Here is a 17,597-nt window from a genome sequence, read left to right as displayed (position 1 = left end):
ACCGCTTTCCCCAAGAACGCAAGTCCAAACTTCGACCACGAGCGGAAGGACCCTTCAAGGTGCTTGCACGCTACAACGACAACACCTACAAGATCGACATTCCACGCGACAAGTACTCCGTGAGCGACATCTTCAACGTCAAAGATCTCTCTCCCTACCATGGTGATGAAGAATTTGGTCCGAGGGCGGATCTTCCCCAAGGGAGGGGAGATGATGCGGAGCATCCCAAGGTCATCCCCATGGACCTACCATCATCTCACCAAGTGCCTAGCGGACCCATGACACGAGCACGTGCAAGAGCTCTTGAAACCAAGGTGATATCTCTCCTCTCACATTTTCACGTTGATGCACATGAGACATGGCTACTACCTCATACGGAGACATTGTGCATACTCAGGTATCATGGAGAAGCTAAGGAGCAAGGAGAAGAAGAAGAGGAAGATGGACGAGAAGACGGAGAAGAAGGAGGGTTGCAGGAAAAGTCCCAGCCATCGGACGACCGGTCAGGACCGGATGTCCGGCGCCTGATGCTCCAGCCGAACCCCAGCGAGCGGACGTCCGGCCCAGACCGGACGGCCAGTGTCCTTGCATCTGAGCCAAACGAGCGGACGCCCGACGCCACCGGACGACCGACGACCGGACGACTGGCCCAGACTGGAAATCCGCTACACCAGCATCCTAGCCAGAACGAGCGGACGACCAGCGCTTACCGGACGTCCGGTACCTGTCTGTGCATAGGATTCGGGCCCGAGGCCCATGTACCCCCACTTCGCCACCTTTTGCACTAAGACTATAAATAGACCTCCCATTCATCCTAGCTAGGTTAGCAAAGGATTAGCTCATATTTTGTGTGAGAGCTTTGCTCATCCACTTGGTTACCTTCTCCTTGGAGATTCAGCCTCCTATGGAGAAGGTCCCCCAAGCGGATTCAAGACCCCTTTATGGGAAGAACCTCAAGACCTCCTTTCAGAGAAGACCGGCTACCTTTGTATCGTCCCTAGTTGATCGTGGATCGTGTATCTCTTTGTGTTTCGAGGATCTAGCACATGTGTGATCGTTCTTGTTGGTTTGAGTGGTTCTCTCATGTTTCCCCTCGTGTTCTTCATGTTCTTCGCGGGATCCGCTCCTTTCATGAAAGATCGGCCGATTAGGGTTCCTACCCTACATCATACAAGGAGCGCTCTCCCCCACAAGGTGCAAGGAGGAGGCAGCTACACGAGCAAGTGTGTGTGGAGTTTGAATGGGTTCGAACCCTTTGTAAAGGTTGGCATGGGCCTCCCTTTATAGCTCAAGGTGTTACCACAGTGGCAAATAGGTATTTACACGATGATTAGATAGCAACAGTGCTATCATACCCAACTCTGCTAGTTGGTACAAAAAGCATTAAATGCACTGTGAGGTGTCGCGAGGAGGAGGAGCCCCGGCAAGGATATAACACCGCTTGTCCAGCTAACTCCTATTAGCTTGACATCATTTGGACGGGTGTCGATAAAGGTAATTTTCCTTCCAGCGTGCCAACACGTGCCGGCAAACTCCACCTAACTGTCTGCGGGCTCAACACCTCACCGTTCAGCGACCAGCTGGCTGGTGAGGTGGAGCGCTGGTAGTTGGCGGGGGTTTGCTAGGCGCGGGCTTTGCCGGGCCTTTGCCTTGCCGGCTCGGCCGACTGCTGGTGGCTGCTTCTGTAGTTGGTGGCTGCTTCTGTAGTTGATCTTCATGCTTGTCTTGAACCTTGGTCTTCTTAATGCGCTCCTTGATCTCTCAAAGAGCAATTCTCTTGATTTATAGGATCTGCTGGTACCTCGACAGTCCTTCATAGGTTCTCCGGCCAGCATAGGAGCTGCTACTTGTCTGTGCATAAGTAAGGGTGTAAAACCCCATGTTTTATACACCGACACACTCCGCTTAAAAAATGTAAGGTATATTTTATCAAATATCTATGTTTGACCAAGTTTATAAAAAATATTAAACATGTATAATAATAAATAAATAAAATATGAACATGTATTATATGATGAATCTAATGATATTAATTTGGTATTTGTAGAAAATTTCAGAATTTGCAGTCTCGTCTATTGAAGCGAATCATTGCATGGGGGGACACACTTGCAGGAAAGGAAGCCATGATTAAAGCCATTGCCCAAGCCATTCCAACTTGTATAATGGGGGTCTTCAAACTACCCATGTCAGTCTGCGACGACTTGAACAGAATGGTACGGAATTTCTGGTGGGGCTCGGCGGAGGGCAAGAGGAAAACGCATTGGTTGGCATGGTCGAAAATTTTAGCACATAAGACCAAGGGAGGCTTGGGCTTCAAAGATTTCCGTCTCTTCAACCAAGCTGTCCTTGCTCGACAGGCGTGGCGCCTCTTAATTAAGCTTAACAGTCTATGTGCGCAGGTACTAAAAGCTCGGTACTATCCAGATGGTCGCCTTGAGGATACAGTGTTCTCCGGGAACGCATCCTCGACCTGGCAGGCCATACAGTATGGCCTCGAGCTCTTGAAAAAGGGCATCATATGGCGTGTTGGAGACGGCCAAAACATCCGGATATGGCGTGACCGATGGGTGCCGAGGGAACCCTCGCGCCAACCTATCACGCGGCAAGGCACCTGCCGGCTGAGGAGAGTGGCGGAGCTTCACGCGGCGGATGGGTCCTGGCGTATGGATCTTCTCCGCCGACACTTCCTCCCGGCGGACGTCGATGCGATATCCAACATTCGCACCTCGCCCCGCTGCACTGACGACATCATCGCCTGGGCACCGGAGAAGAACGGTATCTTCACCGTTCGTTCCGCCTATCGGTTTGCCATGGACGAGCGCGAGCATCCATTGGCCACCGCCATGAGCAGGGCACCAGATGGTCGTCGCGCCATCTGGAAGACCATATGGGGGTGCCCTGCTCCCCCGAAGGTACGCGTGTTTGCTTGGCGGATTGTGACCAACTCTCTAGCTACTTGGGCAAATAAATTCTCACGTCATCTTGAGCTTTTTGACATATGCCCCATTTGTGGTGTGGAACGAGAGGATGGGTTCTATGCGATGTGCAGGTGCCCCCTTGCAAAGGAACTTTGGCATGCCATGGCGCTAGATTGGGTCATCCCGAGGGTTGAATCCGTTCGCAACACGGGGCCAGAATGGTTGTTCACCCCCCTTGAGCCTTTGGACGAGACGACACGTATGATCGTACTGATGATCATGTGGAGGACTTAGCACGTGCGGAATGAGATCACGCATGAAAAACGGCCACCTCCAACTGAGTCCTCTCGGCGGTTCCTACATGGATATATCAGCTCTTTATTATGCCTCAAGCAGTACCCCAATGGTGATGTTATGAAGGGGAAAATGGTGATCAATGCTGCGCCACCAACACATACAGCCAGCGCCCTAGCTAAAGAGGAGCTGAGCTGGGTTGCTCCTACTACAGGATGGACCAAGTTGAACACGGACGTAAGCTTCATACCGGCTACAGGTATGGCAGGAGGTGGGATGATCCTCCGGGACACTCAGGGAAACATCATTTTTAGCGCTTGCCGTGAACTCCGTACTTGTGGTAATGTGCTGGGCGCCGAGCTCGCAGCGTGTAGGGAGGGGCTGGAGCTAGCCCTCCACCGGACGATGCTGCCAATTTTGGTAGAACTAGATAGTTCTGAGGCATTGTCGCTGATCATAGCAAATTCCGATAATAGATCAGTACATCGCTTCGTGATCCAGGAGATTAAAAGCTTGGCCTCAACTGAGGATAGAGAGATTTCTTTTACTTTTTGTCGTCGTTCGCAGAATAAGGTTAGCCATGAACTTGCTGCTTATGGCCGTAGTACCCCCCGAACCGCAGTGTGGTTGTACTCGGGGTTAGACTTCATTGTAAACTTGGTTGTGGCTGAGAGGCCCCGTGACCCCGGGAAAAAAAGATATTGATAGTTCTCTATAAAATTGGTCAAACATACAGAAAATTAACTTCAAAAAAATACACATTATAGAGTACTTTGTAATAAATGGTGCTAATTCAAACAAGAACTACATCTGTTCTTCGAAATTAAATCGTGCTAGTACAAACAAGTCATAACATACCATGCAGCTTAAAAACACACTAGCAGCTCGTACAACATAAATGATGATTCAAAAGAGAGCTTCAGATAGATGTTATAACAAATCAAATTCTAGAAGTGCATTACAAATTTGATAAGCATCAGCAACTCATCAACCATGATGTGTTTACTGAACTCGGTGCCAACTGTGCACATAGGATGAAATAACCAGGTGGAAGTTTTGCGTCATTGAGTATCACATCACTAACATGAATCCTGCTGTAGGCCCCGCTTCTCCTCCCAGGACACAGTTAGACGAATCAGATCATCGTATCAACCGCAGAAAGGTCAACCACCATGCCAACAGCAGGCCTTTGCTCATGAACCTGCGGAATTTTTGGTTAATAAGCAATTGCATCAAGAAGCTGCCAAAAAATTATGCATGTAAAACTTACAGTAGCACAACTGTTGCCTCGTGATTTTGACATTTGTGGCTTTAAAGGCTGGAGCTGAAAATCACAATTCGCACTGCTACATTCCACTTCATCGCATACTCGAACCTTCTGAGTCAAAGAGATACCAAAGATTTTGCAGCCATTTGTGTGAACATCCTTGTCATTTGGTTCATGCTCTGCACTGCCGATGGAGGGCAACTTTTTAGTTCCAGCACAACTAGCTACTGCTTTGCCTGAAACAAGACGAGGCCAGAGAGGTAATGTATGACTGGTTCTTCCCATATCTTGAGTGGCGTTGATAGTAACATGTCTAATATTATCATCCTTATCCAGGCTTCTGCATACGTATTCAAAGCCATGTATCTTGGAACTAGTTTGAGGGAACATTAGCACAGATAATGGAGAGGATGCTTGAGGCATTGCTGGTGTTACTGGCCCACGATAATCGCATCCCTGTGACATAAGCCATTTATATGTTGCACCAGATGTATAGTTGCCATCAGGTTGACAGAAGCTAGAACCTCTTATAACAGCATCAGACAAAGTTCCTCCTTCATAAGGACGAAACACTTCTTGACCTTGCAAGACCTTTTGGAATCTTTGAGACTCCCCAAAGCCTGAGCAGTGGTAGGAAAATCCATGGTTTTCAGGCGGGGTTCTAGCACCAAGTCCTGGAACCCCTGGAATGTTACACATGTTGATAGAGCAATTCCGATCATCACTGTACTGAAAATTTCTTGCTTCAGACGCCTGAGAAGCCTCAGAAGCTGAATTAACAGTACCATCATGGGCTTTAGAACCCAATAATTCTTGACCTTGCAAGACCTTGTGGAATCTGGCAGATTCCGCAAAATCCGAAGAAACACTTCCACCTGCCAAAATGGCTAAAAAAAGTTCAGTAGGGCACAACAGTGTATCAAATGATTATCTCTTCACTTACAACCCAACCTACTTGGAAGCAACATGTCTGGATTAACTTGGGGGAGGCATGGCTTCAGCCGTTTTGAATGGGGAGAGGACAGATGAGATCCCGAAACCGATCCAGCAAGTTCAATCTCCCAAGGAGATACCCTATTAGGGCGACGGCACTCTACATCATCATCCCATCTCACCTGTCAAGTTTTCCATCAGTCATGATTTAAGGACAAGGAATCTAATGAGAACAGATAAAGTAAATGACTAAGATTCCTTGTTCAACACGGCATGCAAAATATGGTTTTAAATTACATCCTATGCAATCCTGGAAACCAACTAGCACAATGCTAAACTCCAGGGTTCACATATCCTTGACTCCTTGTGAGAACTTTGCCATGGGACATTATAGTATATTGCAAGGTTTCAAACCTTGTTCCACCATCGGGAATTTCCAATCACATTAACTTGAAAAAAGTAAAACTGCTGATTTCATCTATGACAAAGAATTTCAGCGAATATTTTATGGAAGCTCGGTTTCGGCTAAATTAGATGCATCCTACCCGATTAATAGCATATATACAAATGTTTGGCAGTCGTTATATGGACATTCAGAAATCTTTCTACTTTGATCTATTATAGCATGGTTCAAACCCAGTAATCCACAGATGAGCCCAGGCTCATCAACTCCCGATGAACAGTAAATTCCAAAAACTCTAAAAAAATTTGGCATCCAAGACGCTAGAGTGCACTAGTAGCATGCAAATTTTCATGGTAAAATGACATCCGAGGAGCTCTAGAAAAAAACAGTTCTCCAAAGTGCCATTTTCCAAAACTTCTGTGAGAGCCGATTTTTTTTTGTCTAGAGCTCCTCAAACGTCATATGTTCAGGCAATTTTTGCATGCTCCTAGCGCACCCGAGTATCTTGGATGCCAAATTTTTTTTAGATTTTTTTGAATTGTTTTGCTATTTTTTACTGTACATGGGCGGGTGTAGATGGCCCTGGTTACCAAAACGCCGCCCTTGGTTTAAACCAAAGTAAAAAATACTAAGAGCACAAGCTCCAATAGTTAATCAAGGAGTAGGACAAGTATACAATTGAGTAGCTGCCGTTAGGGATGCAAGCGGATAGCGTCCACAACCATCCCCAAACAGGTAAATTAAACTAACACGATTATTAAAGTAATGAGGATTATTGCAATTTTGACTACGCGGATGCATCCGCCTGCATCCCCGGCTGCAGTATGAATTGTATCTTTGAGTGCACTATACTTCTACTCTGTTATGCTGCTCCTCTTACTAGTAAACCACAGTTGTATAGATTAGTGCAAAACATTGGAACTTAATGAGGGCATATTCTAATGTAGTAATCTTGATTAGGACAAATGGACAACGCTTCACTTTTCTTCACAGGCATTTACATTATTTTCCAGAAATGAAACGACAGGATTTCTTTGGCCCTTGATGCTTTGAAATGACCAGCATCTATTCAAAATTCAAGCTGGGCATACTGTAATTCGCCAACTGATGAAAAGTTACACATAACACAAAATGCTGAAATCGAAGACAGAGAACCACAATGCTTTTGTTGCATTTAATTAATAAAGATAGATGGTCATACACCTAGAGTACTATGCACATGCATCGATACCAACATTGGTGCAAATATGATGTGTCAAGCATGAGAAAGCAGAACATACCACCAAACATTTCCACTTCGAACCATGCGACTTCAGGTCTGACTCTCTGCTCCCAGTTATCATCCCAGTTGACCTGAAAAACAAGAATAGTTATGGCATTGTGAACCCAATCACAGAGAAATTTTTTAACTATTGCACCATACCTTCTTTCTGAAGCATCTTCATTTTCATATTTCATTTTAAACCTCATTCCAACAGAAAAAGGTTGACTGAAGCTTCTCATGAACTTCCAATATGGTACAATGAACTCAGACTCACATAACCTGTCAAGTCCAATGAACTTATTCAATACAAATGAACCGTCCAAGTTGCACAGGAGAAATGCACAAATATTATGAGAATCAAAGCAAATTATTACCAATCTGAACAGGGTGCTGACGAGATTCTATTTCTTTCTTTAGTTTAATTATTATCAATAATGGGATAGAGCACTTTCAAAATAGTTGCATTGATGCTAAATGAGCATAATGAAAACGTCCACAAGTAATAAACAGAACATGTCAATTCCCAAATATCAAATTCAGACATGACCAAACAAATCTGAATGGCTGCCCCAAATGTGTAGTATGCCACAATTAAATGACCTTTGAGAATAACATGTAATGTGATAATTTAGCATTTACGAGGAAACATAGATGGCCAGACCAATGAGATGAGATACAAAATGTTGGATTGGGGGAAGCAACAAAGAACAAGAAGCAACTCAAAACTGTCTTCACCAGGGAACTGAACCTGACTGCTGAATAAAAAATGAGTCGTACGGTATTAAGAACGAGTATTCAAAATAGTTAGCACAGGACTGACAAGTCGTAAAGTTTAAGATACCATAGCCGACAAGTATAATTTGTTCTAGGAAGACACTATAACTGATTCGCCCAACCTTTTCTTATTATGGTCGCCAACATGTACAACTTGTTCAAGGAAAACACTAGAACTGTGTATTCATCCAACCTTTTCTTATTATGGTTGCCGACGTGTCTAACTTTTTCTAGGAGAACACTATAACTGTGCATTAGTCGAACATTTTCTTATTATGGTTGAGATAAGGAGAGGAAGCGACTTGTACGACCTTAATTAATACAGGCAATTGAGACGGTTATGAAAACAATCAGCAAAGTACCTGGGATTGTAGTAGATGTGAAAAATACTTTTCATAGCCACAGCATGGGCAACATTACCGAGACTACGAAGACTTGAATCCTGGTTAAAAAGTGCAGGAAAAGGAGATACATTTTTTAGCTGAGCAGCTCGGCGCACTCCCAATTGGAGCACTCCATCTTCACCTCTGGACGAGAATAAGAAATCATTGCCGAAGGGAAGCTAGAGTAAGTTCCAATGAAGGCATCGTGAGTTATAAATCGTTACCGGAGGAACAGCACTGCATCCCCAGAGACAAGCTTCTTTTTGTTGACGAATGCACTCCATCCAGTGGTTAAAAGGTGCCTCCGTGGCTGGCCTGTAACAGTTGGGAGCAGACCTGTTAGCCACTCGGGACCACAAATTTTCTCAGGGTTTCTTCAAATCCCAATGGTCTTCGTATTAACAATGGTTGTAACGGTAAATTATAGCCAAAAGACCACCTCATGAAAGAAAGCAAATGCAGATGACCAACAATCTTCACTGTTGTCTGGTTATACACATCTAAATAAGCCATCTCTGTAACACCTCATGATATGTCATAGCATTCTATATATCTCAGGTGGGCAGCCTAACAAATACGCTGAACCTGAGCTATAAGCAATAATAAGCCAGTGAATCGCTCTTGCAGTACCTCGATAGATATGTCGGAACCTCCACTCGGTGCCGTGCAGATCCTTGGCCACAAGCTCCTGGGACGGCCTCTGCAGGTTGTAATCCTGCAGACGCCAAGCAAAAAAGTCACTACTACCAGTACCAAGTCACCTCGAGGCGACAAAATCACTTCATCACCAACGCCATGTACCAGAGGCGGGAAGCAGTCCTCAGCGGCACGGCGCGGCACGGAGAAGCCCCCGTGCGTGCTGGTGTCGGAAGCCGTGAGCGTCTTGCAGAACATGTGGGGCATGCGCGCTCGGCGCTTCGCGGCACCGGTGTCCTCGCCGTCACCGTCGCAAGCTTCCTCGCTCTCCCCTTGGCGCATCCGCCTCTTGGCTTCCTGCAACCATCACCGACGCGCAGAGCTTTGATCGTTCAGCTCACATTGACCATGTCCGATGCTATCATTACTGGCATATTCAGATCAGTGGTAGTGGTAGTGGTACCTCGTTGTCGACCACGAGAGAAACTTGCGCGTAAACCTCGTCCGTAGCTGGGTCCGCCTGCAGGGAGCACGCTCTCTCAGTTAATACCTCGAACACATTGTGGACACCGTACAGCACGAGCAGCAGGCCGCGCGCGCGCGCACGCACCTGGAGATTGACATCGACAACTCGGCAGAACACATGGGGCGGCACCGCGGCCACCGCCTCCCGGGTGTGCTCGAGGTGGCCCTCCGGCAGGTACACGACGGCGCTGCCCTTCCGAGGCAGCGGCCCCACGGGGCCGGCGCACGCGTGCCACAGCTCTAGGCACACCGTGCCCCTCGGGGGCTCAGCCGAGGGACCGCCCTCCTCCTCGTCCTCCACGGTGTTGAGGTCGATGCCTATCATGGCCGCCGTCAGGTGAGGACGCAGCGCCTCTCCGCGGACACGGAGCAACGGTCGAGGAGGAGTGATGGAGACGGAGCACGTCGCCCGGTGGTGGGTAGGGGATCGCGTGCTAGCTCACGGGCGTTTAATGGGGGGCCGGGAAGCGGAGTGGGTGGGAAGTGGGGAGTGGAGGTGGGGTGGCGACACATGGTGGTGATGGCCATGGGTGGCTATAGGAGGTGGTGGTGGGGAGCTAGCTAGGGGGAGCTCGTAGGGTAGGAGGCAGAGGGGGAGCCAGGGCTACGGACTAGGAGTTGGATAAAGCCGCGCGGGGCTTTCACACTTGTTCCGTCTGTGACTCTGCTATGTTGACTGTCGAGGACGAAGAGAACTGCTCCCTATCATACAGTGCTGCGCTGCTGGAAAAGAAAAGAGGACGAAAGAGAGCGAAAGGCACGGGAACCGCGCAGCGAGGACGGACGGCGTCGCAGATGCGAGATCCGTCCGCATTCATTTGGGAGCAAACGAATAAAACAGGCCTCCCAACGCCTGGCCGCAAGCGGACCGTCGTCCGTTTTCTGTCCGCTTTCGACCTATTTCATGTCTAAGTTTAGGCTGAGTTTGCGGCCGAACGGACACACGGACGCGTGCCCTTGTCCTGCCATGGCCCGCCCGTCGGTGAGACAGACCCCTCTTTCTCTTTCTCTACCCGCCCCACCGCCCCTCCCCACTGCCCCCTCACCGCCATCGCTGTCGCCATCGCCACCCCTGGTCGCATTGTGTTCCACCAGGGTCGTCCCAGCCACCACCGCGTTATGCCATAGCTGTCTCCGCACCGGCCTCCCGAAAAAGAATTTGGCAGGCGTTCTCTGTGTTGCCGGTGGGAGACAAATTACGGCCGTCGTTGTCGCTCGTCGTCCCCAACCTCTTCCGGTCGGCCGTTCGGTGATGCAGGGCGCCCTCCACCACCACCGACCCCAAAACCTTGCTTTGCTGCCTGCGAGGGGAGCAGGTCGTGCACTATCCGGTCGCTTTCCGACCACGACCGCAAGGCGTTCGACGGATTGCTCACAAGGTACAATGGACAGTGGTGATGAGTTTTTCTTTCACAATTTCATTTGCTCATCGGATGATGAAGAGCTGGCAGCTGCGTTGGTCGTACATGAACACATCACTAGGAAGCGGCCTCGGTACAGGGGATCAATCCCCGACCATGCTCCGGCCTTGGACAGCAATAGAGAGAAAGGGCACACCCTTCTCTATGTCGATTACTTTAAGGATGGTCCACTCTTTAGGCCACATCAATTTCGTCGCCGATTCCGCATGAGAAGGCATGTGTTCAATCATATTCGCGAGGGAGTGGTCGCGCATGACCCATACTTTGAGTGCAAAGTGAATGCCCTAGGCAAGCTTGGTTTCTCTTCATACCAGAAATGCACTGCGGCTATCCGCATGCTTGCATATGGAATCCCTGGTGATCTTTGTGGATGAGTATGTTCGTATGAGTGAGTCCACATGTCTCATCTCATTGTATAGTTTTTGCACGGCCGTGGTGAAAGTGTTTGGCCCGGAGTACCTTAGAGAGCCAAATGCCGCTGATACAGAGAGGTTGTTGGCGATCAATGCCGAGAGGGCTTTCCGGGCATGCTTGGTAGTATAGACTGTATGCACTAAAAATGGATGAACTGTCAATTTTCTTGGCAGGGGCAGTACAAGGGGCATGTGAAAGGTGCCACTGTTATACTTGAAGATGTAGCTTCACAAGATCTCTGGATATGGCATTCTTTCTTCGGCATGGCTGGTTCTCAGAATGATATTAGTGTTCTTCAGCGATTTCCTGTGTTTGCAAGGCTTGCGGAAGGGCACTCCCCGGAGGTGAACTTTGAGGTCAATGGCCACCATTACAACAAGGGATATTACCTAGCTAATGGCATCTATCCTCAGTGGTCCACTCTTATGAAGACCATACCCAATCCGTAAGGAGAGAAGAGATAGAGGTTTGCCCAAATGCAAGAGAATGCTATGAAGGATGTGGAGCGTGCTTTCTGAAGGAAATATGCCCTAAAGGCAAAAATAAAGTTGTTATTTATATTTCCTTATATCATGATAAATATTTATTATTCATGCTAGAATTGTATTAACCGAAAACTTAGTACATGTGTGAATACATAGACAAAACAGAGTGTCCCTAATATGCCTCTACTTGACTAGCTCATTAATCAAAGATGGTTAAGTTTCCTAATCATAGACATGTGTTGTCATTTGATGAATGGGATCACATCATTAGAAGAATTATGTGATGGACAAGACCCATCCGTTAGCTTAGCACTATGATCGTTTAGTTTATTGCTATTGCTTTCTTCATGACTTATACATGTTGCTATGACTATGAGATTATGCAACTCCCGAATACCGAAGGAACACTTAGTGTTCTATCAAACGTCACAACGTAACTAGGTGATTATAAAGATGCTCTACAGGTGTCTCCGATGGTATTTGTTGAGTTGGCATAGATCGAGATTAGGATTTGTCACTCCGAATGTCGGAGAGGTATCTCTGGGCCCTCTCGGTAATGCACATCACTATAAGCCTTGCAAGCAATGTGACTAATGAGTTAGTCACGGGATGATGCATTACGGAACGAGTAAAGAGACTTGCCAGTAATGAGATTGAACTAGGTATGATGATATCGATGACCGAATCTCGGGCAAGTAATATACCGGTGACAAAGGGAACAACGCATGTTGTTATGCGGTTTGACCGATAAAGATCTTCATAGAATATGTAGGATCCAATATGAGCATCCAGGTTTCTCTATTGTTTATTGACCAGAGATGTGTCTCGGTCATGTCTACATAGTTCTCGAACCCGTAGGGTCCGCATGCTTAATGTTCGATGACAATTTGTATTATGAGTTATGTGATTTGATGACCGAAGCTTCTTCGGAGTCCCGGATGAGATCACAGACATGACGAGGAGTCTCGAAATGGTCGAGAGGTAAATATGTTGGAAGGTTGAATTTGGACATCGGAATGGTTCCGAGTGGTTCGGGCATTTTTCTGGAGTACCGGGAGGTTACCGGAACCCCCGGGGAGAAGTTATGGGCCTTATGGGCCATAAGAGGGAAGCACACCAGCCCACAAGGGGCTGGTGCGCCCCCCTTGGGCAGGAGGCCGATTAGGACTAGGAGAAGGGGGTTGCCCCCCTTTCCTTCTCCTTCTCTCTTCCCCTTTCCTACTCTGTGTGGGAGGTGGAATCCTACTAGGACTAGGGAGTCCTAGTAGGACTCCACACCTTGGCGCGCCCTCCTAGGGTCGGCGGCCTCTCCCTCTCCCCCCTTTATATACGGAGGCAGGGGCACCCCATAGACACAGAAGTTGATCTTTAGCCATGTGCGGTGCCCCATTCCACAGTTTTACACCCCGGCCATATTTGTTGTAGTGCTTAGGCGAATGAGGGAGTCCTGGACTAATGGGTCCTCGGACGTCCGGCCTGTTAGCCATCGGCCGGACTGATGAGCTGTGAAGATTTGAAGACTGAAGACTGCACCCGTGTCCGGATGGGACTCTCCTTGGCGTGGAAGGCAAGCTTGGCGACCGACTATGTAGATTCCTTTCCTTTGTAACCGACGTTGTGTAACCCTAGATCCTCCCGGTATCTATATAAACCGGAGGACTTAGTCCGGAAGGGAGACTCATGACCATATCCATACAAGCTAGGCCTCTAGGGTTTAGCCATTACGATCTCGAGGTAGATCAACTCTTGTAATACTCGTATTCATCAATATCAATCAAGCAGGACGTGGGGTATTACCTCCATAGAGAGGGCCCGAACCTGGGTAAATATCGTGTCCCCTGTCTCCTGTTACCATCGACCTTAGACGCACAGTTCGGGACCCCCTACCCGAGATCCGCCGGTTTTGACACCGACATTGGTGCTTTCATTGAGAGTTCCACTGTGCCATCCTCAAAAGGTTCGATGGCCCCTTCAATCGTCAACAATGACGCCGTCCAAGGAGAAACCTTCCTCCCCGGACAGATTTTCGTGTTCGACGGCTTTGCACTGTGGGCCAACTCGTTTGGCCATCTAGAGCAGATCGATAGCTACGCCCGTGGCCACCATGTCAGATTTGGGAGCTTGAACTACGTCGCGGACATCCGTGGAGATCTGATCTTCGCTGGATTCAAGACCGCGGCGATCGCTCCTGGTCACCTCGATGAACATGACCTAAAACTATCATCGGACCATATCCAGGAGATAGCTCCTGTAACTGCTCTGGCCTTAGATCCGGAGCATACGACGCCATCTAAGGACTGGAGGTTCAACCCCACCACGGAGGCCACAGATTCCCCGGCTTTGGAGCCGCACATGGACTTAAACTCACACAATATTCTTGTCACCGGAACCCCGGACTCGTCTCCGGATGTAAGTTCCGAACCATGTGAGTCCACGGATGCCGAACTTGATTGTTTATCGATCTTCGAGTTCAGCGTCGCACACATCTTCCAGCACTCACCCCTGGGCGACGTGCTAAGCTCATTAAAGAACCTGTCCTTGGCGGGGGACTCACAGCCGAACTATATCCGGTTCGAACTAGAAGCTGATGATAGGGAATTTCGCTCCCCACCCGCCACCCACTTTATAGCCACTGTCGAAGGCTTAACCGACATGCTCGATTACGGCTCCGATGACATCGGCGGTATGGACGACGATGCCGGAGAGGAAGAGGCCCAGGACCCGCCATTCACCGGACGCTGGACGGCCACTTCCTCGTACGATGTGTACATGGTGGATGCACCAAAGGAGAATAGCGGCGATGACAAAGAAGACCCAGTTGAGGATAAACCTCCTGAGATACAATCGAAATGCCGACGTCAGTGGCGCCACTCTAAGTCACGCCGCAATAAAGATAGCAACACCGGCACATGAGAAGATAACACTCCGAAAGGTGCCAAAGACAACAAAGACCCTGTTGACGCAGCTACCGAACGGGATGAACGGGAAGATGGGCAGGTTAGCCCTGGTAGACAGGCCACACACGAGGACTCGGAGGATAGTAATTATCTTCCACTCTCCGAGGATGAGGCGAGCCTCGGCACCGAGGATTTCATCGTGCCTGAAGAACCTCTTGAGCAGGAGCGCTTAAAGTGCCAGCTAATAGCCACTGCAAGGAGCCTAAAAAAGAAGCAGCAGCAGCTTCAAGCTGACCAAGATCTGCTCAATGCTAAATGGACCGACGTCCTAGCAGCCGAAGAATACGACCTCAAGCGCCCGGCCAAAATCTACCCGAAATGCAAATTACTACCTCAGTTCAACGACGAGGAACCAGTACACATACCACCATTGCGCAATGCGGCTGACCGACCACCACGTGGACGGGACAAAGCGACAACTCAAGCCGAACACCAGCCAGCCCCACCTCATCGCAAAGGCAGAGGTAAATCGTCTCACGGTCATACATATGACCTTCGACATGACCTGAACAGTAGAGCAGTAAATACAAGATCAATCTACCGATCGCGAGGACGTACCTTGATACACGATGACGACTACCTATTAGGACGTGACAAACCTAGTCATGCTCGAGCCGATAACCATAGACGGACTCCGTCGGAGCTACATCGCGACACGGCTCGATATAGAGGCGCCGCACACCCTCTTTGCTTCACTGATGAATTAATGGACCATGAATCCCCCGAAGGGTTTAAACCCGTCAACATTGAATCATACGACAAAACAACTGATCCCGCAGTATGGATCGAGGATTTTATTCTCCACATTCACATGGCCCGTGGAGATGACCTCCATGCTATCAAATACCTCCCACTAAAACTCAAAGGGCCAGCTCGGCACTGGTTAAACAGCCTGCCTAAAAATTCCATCGGCAGCTGGGAGAACTTGGAAGAAGCCTTTCTCGACAACTTCCAAGGTACATATGTCCGGCCGCCTGACGCCGATGACTTAAGTCACATAGTTCAACAGCCCGGGGAGTCAGCCAGGAAATTTTGGACTAGGTTCCTAACTAAAAAGAACCAGATCATCGACTGTCCGGATGCAGAAGCCCTAGCGGCCTTTAAACACAGCATCCGCGATGAATGGCTCGCCCGCCACCTCGGCCAAGAAAAGCCGAAATCTATGGCCGCCCTCACGGCCCTCATGACCCGCTTTTGTGCGGGTGAGGATAGCTGGCTGGCTCATAGTAAAAATACGTCCAAAGAGGCAGGCTCCTCCGAGGCCAAAAACAACAACAGCAAGCTCCAACGCAGCAGACACAAACGCCGAAGCAATGGCGAGAACACCGATGAAACTGCTATAAACGCCGGATTCAGCGGCTCCAAGTACGGTCAGCGGAAAAAGCCGTATCAAAGAAACAATCAGGGACCATCCAGCATGGACTGCATACTTGACCATCCGTGCCAAATCCATGCCACCCCGCACAAACTAGCCAATCATACTAACAGAGATTGCTGGGTTTTTAAGCAAGCCGACAAGTTAAACGCCGAGAATAAGGAAAAGGGATAGCTGAGCGAGGACAATGACGAGGAGCCCCTGCAACCAACCACAAGGGGACATAAGAAGTTTCCCCCTCAAGTCAAAACGGTGAACATGATATATGCGACACACATCCCCAAGAGGGAGCGCAAGCGCGCACTAAGGGACGTCTATGCGATAGAGCCAGTCGCCCCAAAATTCAATCCATGGTCATCGTACCTGATCACTTTTGACCGTCGAGATCATCCGACCAGTATCCGGCACGGTGGATCAGCCGCACTAGTCCTAGACCCAATCATCGACGAATTCCACCTAACGCGAGTCCTCATGGACGGCGGCGGCAGCCTCAATCTGCTCTATGAGGACACAATATGCAAAATGGGCATGAACCCATCACGGATCAAACCCACAAGGACTACCTTTAAAGGAGTCATACTAGGCATAGAGGCCCGCTGTACGGGCTCAATCACACTAGAGGTTGTCTTCGGATCGCCAGATAACTTCCAAAGCGAGGAGTTAATCTTCGATATCGTCCCCTTTCGCAGCGGCTATCATGCACTGCTCGGAAGAACCGCATTCGCTCGATTCAATGCGGTACCTCACTACGCTTATCTCAAGCTCAAGATGCCCGGTCCACGCAGCGTCATAACAATCAATGGAAATATGGAACGCTCCCTCCATACCGAGGAGCACACAACGGCCTTAGCAGCAGAAATACAGCGTGGCCTTTTCCAGCAGAACCTTAGTTTAGCGGCCAAGCCCCTGGACACCATTAAAAGAGTCCAGACTATTCTGCAGCAAGACAACCCGGCTCATCAAGAGCTTAACTAGAAATTTGGCCTCCGCCCAGTCCCGATCAAACAGCGGCATTCGTACCGCGCGTACATAACTACGCACTCAAAATCCCATGGGTATCGATGGAGGCATAGCTAGCTCGTGATCCACAGTGTGGCTCGGCTGACCCTAGGATTCACACACTTTTACTTTTCCTTTTCCTTTTGGGTTTTTCTCTTTTCGAGGTTTCTCCTGACAACCTGTTTGTCGGACACACCAAGGAGGCGAGGAGCTTTGGCGTACAAGGAATCCCCAGGTGGTCTCTGCTAACGATTGTTATACCTATTTTACATACCCGCACGTAGCTCGCTCTTGGTCATGACATGTTAAATAGCCTTACTTGCTTATCGCATTACTTGTACAAGTACGCCTTGACGTATTAATCACATTACAAATGGTAAATAAATGGTAGCGTCAGCTTATTACTTAATTTTCCCGTTTTTCCTTACCTTTATATCTATTACTCATTGCACACGTACACTCTGGTACATTTTACTTTACTATGGGCTTTCGCGCCCCGCAATACGGTAATAAAGTCCGAACACCTTTTTCAGTGCGGTTCGGCACCCC

The 17,597-nt window shown here is 48.6% G+C and overlaps 1 protein-coding gene across 4 annotated transcripts; it reads right to left on the bottom strand.

Moving 5' to 3' along the window:
- Positions 1–3,943: 3,943 nt before the first annotated feature.
- LOC125537814 (auxin response factor 2-like) lies at positions 3,944–10,077 on the bottom strand. 4 transcript variants are annotated; one of them, XM_048701123.1, is made up of 11 exons: positions 9,483–10,076; positions 9,336–9,392; positions 9,038–9,229; positions 8,867–8,951; positions 8,461–8,551; positions 8,216–8,380; positions 7,239–7,358; positions 7,096–7,168; positions 5,435–5,594; positions 4,483–5,366; positions 3,944–4,413 (listed from the first exon to the last, which is right to left on the bottom strand). In XM_048701123.1, exons 1-11 carry the CDS (start codon positions 9,720–9,722, stop codon positions 4,348–4,350), a joined length of 2,133 nt encoding a protein of 710 aa, XP_048557080.1. In that variant the 5' UTR covers positions 9,723–10,076; the 3' UTR covers positions 3,944–4,347. The 4 variants fall into 4 exon arrangements, with proteins under 4 accessions (XP_048557080.1, XP_048557081.1, XP_048557078.1 ...); XM_048701124.1 differs by having other exon boundaries at positions 4,483–5,354; positions 9,483–10,075; XM_048701121.1 differs by having other exon boundaries at positions 9,336–10,077.
- Positions 10,078–17,597: the final 7,520 nt, after the last annotated feature.

This window comes from Triticum urartu, chromosome 2 (genome assembly GCF_003073215.2).
Source record: "Triticum urartu cultivar G1812 chromosome 2, Tu2.1, whole genome shotgun sequence".
NCBI lineage: Eukaryota > Viridiplantae > Streptophyta > Magnoliopsida > Poales > Poaceae > Triticum > Triticum urartu.
This window is presented reverse-complemented; position numbering and strand designations above follow the sequence as displayed.